This window comes from Drosophila kikkawai, chromosome 3L (assembly GCF_030179895.1).
Source record: "Drosophila kikkawai strain 14028-0561.14 chromosome 3L, DkikHiC1v2, whole genome shotgun sequence".
Lineage (NCBI taxonomy): Eukaryota > Metazoa > Arthropoda > Insecta > Diptera > Drosophilidae > Drosophila > Drosophila kikkawai.
In genome coordinates this window covers 28,537,783-28,550,084 of record NC_091730.1, presented here as the reverse complement: position 1 = coordinate 28,550,084, position 12,302 = coordinate 28,537,783, and the positions used below count along the sequence as shown (strand labels likewise).

Below are 12,302 nucleotides of genomic sequence, written 5' to 3'. Positions count from 1 at the left end.
GCGGGGCAGCCACCCAAGTCAACCACATGGCAGCCACCCAAACCAACCAATAGCGCCAGCCGAGCAGCGGAAACGATCACCATCGCGCAGCAGTCGTCAACGGCAAGCACGAATGCCGGTACGCCAACTGTCGCCACCGCAGGGCAGCCACTCAAGCCGCCCGACAACACCGGCCAGCCAACGATCGCAACCTCGCATCAGCCGCCAACCGCGCCCAGCAGTTCAGCAGCAGCCGCCGGCACGGGCTCAAGACCAGGCCCCGCCGGGACAGGCTGGAGAGTATAGGAGCCGGATGAAGGAGCATGCACGCCCACATCCGCCAGGGCCAGCAGCCACCTTACCCGACCGGGATATTATAGAAATCCACTCGGACGAGGAGACCACGCATGGCTGGAGGATCCCTGCGGGAGCGCTGCTATCAAAGGAGGCCGTGAAGGACATCAAGGAAAGACTGGCGCGGAAGCAGTACGGCCGACAGCAGGCGTGGATCACGCAGGACGGATCGATGACCTGGCGCGTAGTAGTGACGAGGAACAATAAAGTAACGCTGGTGGAACACAGCGCCAACAAAAGGAGGGGGGAGTGTGACGAATAACGCACAAGTAAATAAATAAATATTAAAGAATAAGAAGAAGAGTCAAAACATGAAGACACAAAATATACATATTAATACATAGCAATAAGAGACAAAACCTGAAGACACAAATATACATATTAAGACATAGGAATAAGCGACAACAACTGAAGACACAAAATATACATAGTAAATAAGAGACAATACTTGAAGTCAATAAAAACAAAGAACAAGCAAACCAAAATAAAGTCAACGAGCGCCAGTTTAATTTAAATGCGCGCGCGCGCCACGAGCAGAGAGAGGTCACACTGGCCCGCTAAAGGTCTGGCCACACTATTATGGCAAATTTCTTCGGGAGCGACAGCCACACTCGATCGCTCCCGAGCGCTATATAAGGCGAGCTCCAGCCGTGGAATGGCATTCAGTTTTCGGCCAGCGATCGGCCAAGTCCTCTAACAGGAGCAAGGGTAAGCCAACAGGAAGGAGCCGCCCAAGGAGCAAGGACGAGTAAGGTATATTGGTAAAGTGGTAACTAATAGTCGGACCCCGACCATATCTTACGTCTATAACTTGTGGAAGACCATAGGGCCTCTCTGTACGTCTCGATATTGGAAGACCTAAGGGCCTCCCTATAAGTCTCTATATATCTCGGTAGACCTTAGGGCCTTCGTGCACGTCTCAATCTTAGAAGACCTAAGGGCCTCTAACAACTTCTCAAGGTTAGAAGACCTGAGGGCCTCTACCAACTTCTCAATCTTAGAAGACCTAAGGGCCTCTAACAACTTCTCAATCTTAGAAGACCTAAGGGCCTCTAACAACTTCTCAATCTTAGAAGACCTAAGGGCCTCTACAAACTTCTCATCTTAGAAGACCTTAGTGCCTCTACAAACTTCTCATCTTAGAAGACCTTAGGGCCTCTACAAACTTCTCACCTTAGAAGACCTTAGGGCCTCTACAAACTTCTCATCTTAGAAGACCTTAGGGCCTCTACAAACTTCTCATCTTAGAAGACCTTAGGGCCTCTACAAACTTCTCATCTTAGAAGACCTTAGGGCCTCTACGCGCAAAGAGGTAACAACTATCGCGGTAATAATTACAGAAATAATTATCGCGGTAGAGGTAATAGCCGAGGTAACTACCGAAACAATGGCTATAACCAGAATTACCAGAATAACGGTTACAACCGAAATAATTATTATAATAATAACAATAATTATTATAGAGGAAACCACGCATGGCTGGAGGATCCCTGCGGGAGCGCTGCTATCAAAGGAGGCCGTGAAGGACATCAAGGAAAGACTGGCGCGGAAGCAGTACGGCCGACAGCAGGCGTGGATCACGCATGATGGAGCGACAAGCTGGCGCGTCGTGGTGACGAGGACCAACAGGGTAACGCTGGTGGAACACAGTGCCAACAAAAGGAGGGGGGAGTGTGACGTGTAACGCACAAGTAAATAAATAAATATTAAGAAATAAGAAGAAGAGACAACACATGAAGACACAAAATATACATATTAAGACATAGGAATAAGAGACAACACCTGAAGTCAATAAAAACAAAGAACAAACAAACCAAAATAAAATGAAGTCAAACGAGCGCCAGTTTAATTTAAATGCGCGCGCGCGCCATGAGCAGAGACAAAGGGTCACACTGGCCCGCTAAGGGTCTGGCCACACTATTATGGCAAATTTCTTCGGGTGCGACAGCCACACTCGATCGCTCCAGAGTGCTATATAAGGCGAGCTTCAGCCCTTGGGAGGCATTCAGTTTTCGGCCAGCGATCGCCCAAGTCCTCTACAGGAGCAAGGGTAAGCCAACAGGAAGGAGCCGCCTAAGGAGCAAAGACGAGTAAGGTATATTGGTAAAGTGGTAACTAATAGTCGGACCCCGACCATACCTTACGTATATAACTTGTGGAAGACCTTAGGGCCTCTCTGTACGTCTCAATCTTAGAAGACCTAAGGGCCTCTAACAACTTCTCAATCTTAGAAGGCCTAAGGGCCTCTACAAACTTCTCATCTTAGAAGACCTTAGGGCCTCTAACTAACTGCCCATCTTAGAAGACCTTAGGGCCTCCACCCACTGATCTCTTGGTGGAAGACCTCAGGGCCTCCGCATATTTCACTAACTTGAAAGACCTTAGGGCCTTCACCGATTACTCTCGCTCATCTAGGAAGCTAGACGACTCGAAACCCCAGCACGGGAACGGGCCACGGACCCCAGGGCGACGGAACGCATCTCGAAAAGGACGAGCGGACGGCGGACCACCGGGTGCCGAAACGCAGCCGAAGAAGGACGACCCGAGCCGGCGTACGGCGAACTGGAGCAGATACTCTCGATTGCCAACACCAAAATCCCGCTTTCCTCTCTGTACCCATATATACAATAAATTGTTTTGTCCCAGTATAACCTAACTACGGCCTTCTCCTCTGCAACCCGAATCGAGAACTTCCTTGCAGCAACCACCTCAGACAATAAATAAATATCTGAGACGAACCCTGGCCATCCTTGAGCCCCGAGGAATGACCTAACCGTCACAACATGCACGAAGCTGAATAATTAACCTGTGCGAAGACCAGCACCGGTACCGCCTGAGCCCATAGGCCCAGGACATCAGCAGCTGAAATACCAACCTGTGCGAAGACCAGCACCGGTGCCGCCTGAGCCCATAGGCCCAGGACATCAGCAGCCGATAACACACGTGTGAGTGGCAGGCCGCCCCTTACACCTACGAGGGAGCGTCAGCAAAGCCAGGCCGGCGACGACCAGCTGACGCAGAGGACATTGAAGCCGGTAGCAGCAGCCTAATATTTTTAACACCCTTGCACTGCGTTGCATATTTTTTTGCGAGTACACTGCGATGCACCTTTTTTTTTATCCCCACTTTGTAAAATTGAGCGGAACCTTTTCTGCCCGATTAGAAGCGTAGCCTGTAAAGCTATGCGAACAATTAGGTAGAAATTGTAAAACCATATGCGCGACAACGCGATCAGCAACCATTTTATAGAAAATGGAAGCGAACCAAATAAAAATTGCAAATTCAAAATAAATCCAAAAACTTGTTTTAACGAAACCAATAGAATCAGTAGAGTTTTCATAGAACTTCAAAATAATAAAGTATATGAACCCAAAGTATACGAAAAAACAGCAAAGATGACTTTGGACATAAAAACAGTGGATTCCACTGCCAATGTCATTAATAATGTAGAATCAAGTAACATCGATTTATACTGGGTACATATACTCCTGATAATCATTGTTGTTATTATGTGCGCTAGTTTCTTTTACCAAGTATACAAGTTGCATAATAAATGCCTAAAAAAGAAGTATATGAGCCGAGGAAATTACCTCGATAAAATATAATTAGAAAACATATATAAGAGCAATGATCAAACCTCACAAACAACACAAATACACAAACACTTCAATTCTTTTCAATGGCTAAATGGACTGGAACACAATCTACAAAGACTAAGCAGACATAAAAACGAATTTTGACAAATCCTATAAATCTTTAGCCCAGAATAGACCAATCCAGAGTAATACACTTAGGAAACATGTCTGGATATTGGTAGAGTGCTTTAACGCAGCACGATTACTGATATATGAGCATAGAGATAGGTTAACTCAGGATCATTGGACCCAAGTATCTAAACTTCTGATACGCCTCCGATCTCGTTTATTAACTGTTAAACGGAAATTCGGTTTGGAGATATTGATACCAACAATATTAACCATACCAATAGCAGCTCCCGCTGTAGCTGATACTGAATCGTCAGAGCTAGACGAAGAAGATCCTGAGGAACCACCTGAAGCAAGCCCGAAAATAGAGGAAGAAGATTTAAATAATCTTACTATTCCGGCAACCTACACTGATCTTGAATCAGAAGATTCAGACACTTCAGGCAACTCAGAGGAAGATCAACTAAACAGTACAATAACCATGGCCGACGAAACGATTGCCCAGAGGGCATATATCAGAGAAATTTCTAGTGCCATCCCAGAATTTAACGGCCAAAAACTACACTTGCAAAGATTTGTAACGGCCCTAAAATTGGTCAATTTAACAAAAGGATCGTTCGAAGATATAGCCGTAGAAGTTATTAAGTCCAAAATTGTAGGATCCACTCTATATAAAGTTCAAGACGAGACCACAATAAATGCAACAATAAAGAAATTGCAGGACACAGTAGTCGGTGAAACATCCGACGTAATAAAGGCTAAAATGGCCAAAACAATACAGAAAGGCAAAACTGCCGAAAAATTTACTACTGACATAGACAACCTACGAAAGCTCTTAGAAGCCTCGTATATTGATGAAGGCCTCTCAGCCGAACACGCTGATAAATTCAGCACAAAGGAAGCCATCACCACAATGGTCAAAAATTGTGAGCATGGCCGACTCAAGACAATACTGGAAGCTGGCAACTTCACGACAATGAATGAAGCCGTCACTAAGTACCTACAATGTAGTACTGAAATGACGGGTAATGCCAATACCATATTGTACGCGCAAAGAGGTAACAACTATCGCGGTAATAATTACAGAAATAATTATCGCGGTAGAGGTAATAGCCGAGGTAACTACCGAAACAATGGCTATAACCAGAATTACCAGAATAACGGTTACAACCGAAATAATTATTATAATAATAACAATAATTATTATAGAGGAAATAACCGTAGCGGAAACAACCGCGGTGGAAACAACAACGGATCAAACCGTAATAATCAGAACAATGTCCGATTGGCCCAGACCAACTCGGAAAACCAGCCAAACCCTTCAGATATCTAGAGCAAACAACTAGCTCAATAAAAACAGTCAACCTGAATCTAAGCATCTTTATAAAAATCAAAAACGAAAGTACACGTAAATGTTATACACTGTTACTTGATACTGGTGCAGTTATATCTATATTGAAAGATAATATAGATAAATTTGAGATAATAAATGATAAAGTACACACCGAAATTTTGGGAATAGGCGAAGGAACAATATCTTCAACAGGCTTAGCCAGTGTAGAACTCACTAATGGCAAATATATCATTCCACACGACTTCTATTTAGTCGATCAAAGTTTCCCAATACCTAGTGATGGCATACTAGGTATTGATTTCATAAAACAATACAATTGCCAACTAGATTTCACCCAAAGAGGCGACTCACTAATTATTCGTCCAGATAACTTAAATTGTCCAATTAAATTGCAAATACTTCACTCTTGTGAAAGTAATGCCACAGTGCTCCCCGCACGTTCCGAAGTTTTCCGAGAAATACAAATTCCCTCAGCAAAAAATCAAATTCTGATATTAAATCAAGAAATTGAGGATGGAATTTATATCGCAAACACGATATCCGATCACAAAAATACTTTTGTCCGAATTATAAATACAACAAATGCCACTAAGATTGTTAACCTAACTAATATCAAATATGAAACTTTGAATAATTATGATATAATAAAAGAAAATAACGAAGGAAGAGATGAATTCGTTATGAGTAAATTAACCAAAAACTTCCCGCCTTTATTCAAATCTCAATTAAAAGATCTATGCACCAGATACACAGACATATTCGGACTCGAAACCGAATCTATAACTACAAATAACTTCTATAAACAAAAGCTTAGATTAAAGGATGTCGAGCCCGTATATATCAAAAATTACAGAAGTCCGCACAGCCAAGTGCAAGAAATTCAAGCCCAAGTACAAAAGCTGATAGACGACAAGATAGTCGAACCATCAGTCTCACCTTACAATAGCCCACTCTTATTAGTTCCGAAGAAGTCCCTCCCGGACTCTGACAAGAAGAAATGGCGATTAGTAATTGACTATCGTCAAATCAATAAAAAACTATTGTCAGATAAATTCCCTTTACCTAGAATTGATGACATTCTAGATCAGCTAGGTAGAGCTAAATATTTTTCATGCCTAGACTTAATGTCTGGTTTTCACCAAATTGAACTTGAAAAAAGTTCCAGGGATATACGGTCATTTTCAACGAGCAATGGCTCGTATCGCTTCACGCGATTACCATTTGGCTTAAAAATAGCTCCAAATTCATTCCAGAGAATGATGATTATTGCTTTCTCAGGATTAGAACCGTCACAAGCATTTCTTTATATGGATGACTTAATGGTCATAGGATGTTCCGAAAAACACATGCTTAAGAACCTAACTGATGTTTTTGAGACATGTAGGAAACACAACCTAAAGTTACATCCTGAAAAATGTTCATTTTTCCTGCATGAAGTCACATTTTTGGGACATAAATGCACTGATAAAGGAATCTTGCCTGATGACAAAAAATATGACGTAATAAAAAACTATCCAGTCCCGCATGACGCGGACAGCGCTAGACGATTCGTTGCATTTTGCAATTACTATAGGCGCTTTATAAAAAATTTTGCCGATTATTCTCGTCACATAACTAGGTTATGCAAAAAAGATGTAAAATTCGAATGGACATCGGAATGCCAGAATGCCTTCGATCATCTTAAAACGGCACTCATAAATCCAACCTTGTTACAATATCCAGATTTTTCTAAATAATTCTGCATAATAACTGATGCAAGTAAACAAGCGTGTGGAGCGGTTTTAACTCAAAACCATAACGGACTCCAACTTCCAATTGCATACGCATCGAGATCCTTTACTAAAGGAGAAAGTAACAATAGTACTACTGAGCAGGAATTAGCTGCTTGAATTAGAGGAATTCGATTTTACGGTAGAATACCTGAAGGGCAAAGACAACTATGTAGCTGATGCGTTATCAAGAATAACCATCAAAGAATTACAAAACATAACCGGATCAATAAATAAAGTCACTACAAGATTTCAAAGTAGACAAAAATTCCGCGCGGAAAAACAAGAAAAAGAATTGCCTTTGCAATCTCTGAATAAAGCTTCTAAGCCCAACGTTTACGACGTCATAAGCAATGACGAAGTACGTAAAGTAGTGACCTTGCATATAAAAGATATGTTGTGTTTATTTAAACATGGCAAGAAAATTATTGCAACATATGAAGTTAGCGATCTATATACTAATGGAGTTATAGACTTAGGTCAATTTTTCCAAAGGCTTGAAATGCAAGCCGGTATACATAGAATCAGCCAACTCAAAGTGGCACCGTGGGAAAATATCTTTGATAAAATATCAACAGATAATTTCAAATTAATGGGCAATAAGATACTGAAAACATTAAGAGTAGCGCTACTCAACCCGGTGACCCTAGTATCAAAAGATACAGAGAAAGAAGCTATTTTGTCTACGCTACATGATGATCCAATACAAGGAGGTCACACTGGCATCACAAAAACCTTGGCCAAGGTCCAGAGACACTACTACTGGAAAAATATGTCCAAAGACATAAAAGAGTACATAAGGAAATGTCCGAAATGCCAGAAATCAAAAATAACAAAGCACACTAAGACCCCTTTTACAATAACAGAAACACCAACACACGCATTTGACAGAGTGATAGTGGATACCATCGGACCACTACCAAAATCTGAAAATGGTAACGAGTATGCAGTCACATTAATATGTGATCTAACGAAATATTTAGTTGCAATACCGATTCCAAATAAAAATGCTAATACTGTAGCCAAAGCAATATTTGAATCTTTTATTCTGAAGTACGGTCCAATGAAGACGTTCATTACGGACATGGGAACAGAGTATAAGAACTCAATTATAGATGATCTGTGCAAATATATGAATATCAAGAACATTACATCAACAGCACATCATCACCAGACAGTTGGAACAGTAGAAAGAAGCCACAGAACATTTAATGAGTATATACGATCCTATATATCGGTTGACAAAACTGATTGGGACGTATGGCTTCAATACTTCGTCTTTTGTTTCAACACGACCCCCTCTATGGCACATACTTACTGTCCATATGAGTTAGTGTTCGGTAAAACGAGTAATTTACCGAAACACTTCAATAGCATAGATAGCATAGGACCTCTTTATAATATAGACGACTATGCTAAGGAATCTAAGTATAGATTAGAACTAGCTTATAAAAGAGCTAGGGTTATGTTAGAATCGAATAAGAATAGGAATAAATTATTGTACGACCATAGGGTAAATGATATAGATATATCAGTAGGCGACCAGGTTTTGTTAAAAAACGAAACAGGTCATAAGTTAAATGTTAAATGTTAAATACACCGGTCCGTACGTAGTAACGGAAATAGGTGATAGGGATAATATAGTAATAGCCAATGATAAACGTAAGACACAAACAGTTCATAAGGATAGGTTAAAAATCTTTATTTCATAATTTGCATTTAGTATAGCCATACACACTCATAAATACACACTCATATCTACACATTAATACACTTACACAATACACAAAAAAAAAAAAACAAAAACAAAACAAAACCAAAACAAAAAAAAAATAGCAAAAACCAATTAAAAGTGTATTAATCATAAACATTAGTATAAAATAACTTCATTACATTACGTTATTTTTCAAAAGGAGGGAGATGTAGTATGCGCACATATCGAATACGCACTGTACCCAGAGTACTTAAAGAGTGCGCACTGTAATACAATGTTGCAGTGTTTACACAATTCAAAGTCCCGGTCATAAACCATGAGTGGCCGAAATATGAACCGATCGCTAAGGCTTAGCCTGCACTCAGAAAGTGCTAGTGTCGGCATATTTGCATCGAATGGACTACACGCGCATACCCCCTCGCGCCTCCACTTGTGAGCGCATAGCCAATGTACATAAGTACATTTCCTTATACATAAGAATATATATCCATAGGCGTCTCTCTGCCGCCGCCTGCGAGCAGCGCAGCTACGAGACCTAGCTTATATTATAACTTAAGGAATACTGTAAGATCACTAACTGATTGACCCTTGGAGCGGCATCATAGCTGCGCCTATCATCTAACTGATTGAGCCCTGGAGCGGCACCATTGCCGCACCAATATAAAAACCAAATAAAAACCAATAACAAAATATCAAACTAAAATCCAAGTCTTATCCTTGGGAGGAATTGTGTATGGCAGAATAATCTTATTTCACAAGGTCCGAGGAGCAGCAGTAGACTTCCGAGGCCGGGCACCGGCGCTCAGGGACCGTCGCGCCTCCTAACTTGACTGGCGCGGATCCATTGGCTGTTCGGATAGGTGCAGCAATCACCTCGCTGATCGGAGAAATCGGCGTCGGATCTTGAGCGGATGGATCTTGTTGCAGACTTGGCATCGGTAGGAACTGGAACCTCGAGTACATCTGCGCTCCAGCGCTATGGCGCTGCGTGTATGTGGAGACATGCGGTTGACTATTACTGGCGGAATAGGACGGAGATAAAAATCGGAATTAGTAATAGAAACCTTGCGATTTGGAACACGGAATAGAGCTACGACACCACAGTTACATATAACATCGGAGTGACAGGCGACTGGTTATTGCGGGCAGACGGGCGCTTCCATCGGGAAAGGGACGACCTTCGCTATAGTCGATGTTGTGCCAATTTGAAATATGAAGGTGCCCGCTGCTGCGAACGGGGTGCATGCCCTGAATGGTCATGCTTATGCAGGAGTGTGTGGTGGTGCTGACTGCACGTCTTGCATTGGTCACCACTGCGGCAGGTTCCCTCAGAATGTTCGTGGGCCAAGCAGTTTGAACAATAGCGGTTGTCGAGAACCGCACGGAGCCTCTTATGAGCGCTGAGCTTCAGGAACTGTTGGCATTTCCTGAGCGGGTGGAACCCGTTGCTGATTCGGCAACGGTAGGACTGCCCGCTTTGGGTACGCCTGCTTTCCAAGACAGCGGCACTGCGAATGGGACGGAATTTGTCCACCGAGCGGTTTGACTGGACGGAAATTCGTGTCGAGAACACAGACACGCCGCTCGTGGCCTCTGAAGACACTGGGCCTGAGAGCACCCATCCGAAAATCGTCTCTTGCGCCAGGAGAGAGCCGAAAATGTTATTCTCACGGACGGAAGAATGTCAGCTCCAATCAGGACATCGATTTCGGAGCTCTCGAAGAACGTTGGATCAGCAAGCGGGACGTCAGGAAGTTCCTTCAGTAGGTCTCGTGGAATCGGATACGAGGGGAGCTTCCCGGCTAACTGCGGAAGAACATAAGCTGCAGTTTCCAGCAGCAGCCCGGGTCTGGAAGGCGCTCGGATGGCGAGAGTGCAGAGCTTGGTGGCTTGGGCGGCAACTGTCTCGTTGAGCCCAGACACTCTGGTCTGAACTGGCGTAAATGGTGGGCTAATTTGACGGAACAACCTCTCCGTGATGAAGGTTGCCTCGGAACCAGAGTCGATTAAGGCTCGCGCTTGGAAATCGCGGCCTAAATGGCAAATGTTAATGAGGGCTGTGCCCAGTAGAACGGCTCTTGAGCCGGAAGCGAAGCACACTTGCACATCAGTGTGATCTTGAGCGGCGCTCGTGCCTTGTGGAGTAGGCGCCGGTCGAGGCCTGGGTGGCGCCGTCGGACTTGGTGCGGTCGCGGAGGGATTATCGCGGTGCAGAAGGGTGTGATGACGGCTGCGGCACATCAAGCAGCTATGGGCACTAGTGCAATCCCGCTGCTGGTGCCCTCTTGCAAAGCAGTTCAGGCAAAACTGCTTTCTCCTAATGTAGTCGGAGCGACCATCTACATCCATTTCAAGGAAACGCGGACATAGGCGAATAGGATGGTTCTCTCTCGAACAGAGATCGCACCCTCTTGGGGCCGGAGCCACTCTGGCCTCGTAGGAATTCAGCCTGCGCACTGGGGCGCTCGCAGCTGTCGGTCTTGACGGAAACTGCCCTGAACTGCTAGGCCTGATGTCGTCAATAGCTTCTAGAGTGCGATGACGCTCTGTCAGAAACGCGTCGAACTCACTCCATGTAGGGATTTCTGCCTTATTGTGTATGGATTGCCCCCACATAGAAATTGTGATCTTGGGAAGCTTTAGGGAAACCATATACACTGGTAGACAATCCCACGCCTCGGTTTGAATAAAGGACATCTCTAAGGCTGTCAGGCAACTTTGGACGTTGCCTTGCAGCTCTATTAGAGCGGCTCCGGACTCTTGGGGGACAGCCTGAATGTTGAAGAGGATTTTCAACTGGCTGTTGACGAGTAACCGCCGATTCTCGATGCGGTCGGTGAGGCTTTGCCACGCGGAGATGAAGCCATCATTTGTCAGAGGGGCCTTGGATACGATGGCGTGCGCATCGCCACTTGTTCTGGACAACAAGTGGAACAACTTTTCCACCGGTGTGAGGCGCGAGTTGTGAATATATATCGCGGTGAAAAGGTCTCTGAAGGTGGGCCACCGAAGATAATCGCCAGCGAAAACTTCTGTGTCCACTGGTGGCAATCGACAACCCATGGACGGGGGTGTGGGCATAGGGGCGGAAGCCTGAGTGGACTGGGCGGCGGCCTTGTCGATTATTTCTTGTAACAGGACCACACACCTCGAATAAACGGAGCGATATCGAGTGCGGATTGAGCCATCTTGGCTACCGACCGAGTAGATCTGGTTGAGGTACTGGGGGCAGTGTCGAGTGCCTCTTGACCCTTTGCCCTTGGAGTGGCAGTGACCGCCTTTGGCTTTAATTGATCAGGCCGAGGAGATACGGACTAGGACCCCTCCAGAGTAATTGCCGGAATCAGAGGAGTCTGTTCCTCGTCTCCCGTGGGCATCCCTGAAGTCGAATGGGTCGCGAATCAGTTGATCGCCGCAGGAAACGGACA

General features: G+C 44.3%; 1 protein-coding gene across 1 annotated transcript; it reads right to left on the bottom strand.

The window, feature by feature from the left end:
* Positions 1-9,621: 9,621 nt before the first annotated feature.
* On the bottom strand, positions 9,622-11,955 carry LOC138928406 (uncharacterized). The gene is made up of 2 exons (XM_070285477.1): positions 10,550-11,955; positions 9,622-9,892 (listed from the first exon to the last, which is right to left on the bottom strand). The coding sequence occupies exons 1-2, from the start codon at positions 11,953-11,955 to the stop codon at positions 9,622-9,624; spliced, it is 1,677 nt and encodes a 558-aa protein (XP_070141578.1).
* Between the last annotated feature and the right edge of the window lie 347 nt (positions 11,956-12,302).

Excerpts from the sequence above, each read along its gene's own strand:
- LOC138928406 (XM_070285477.1), bottom strand. The coding sequence starts at position 11,955 with ATGCCCACACCCCCGTCCATGGGTTGTCGATTGCCACCAGTGGACACA. Across the intron at positions 9,893-10,549 it reads ATTGGAGCTGACATTCTTCC|TAATAGTCAACCGCATGTCT; the intron begins GTCCGTGAGAAT and ends CTATTCCGCCAG.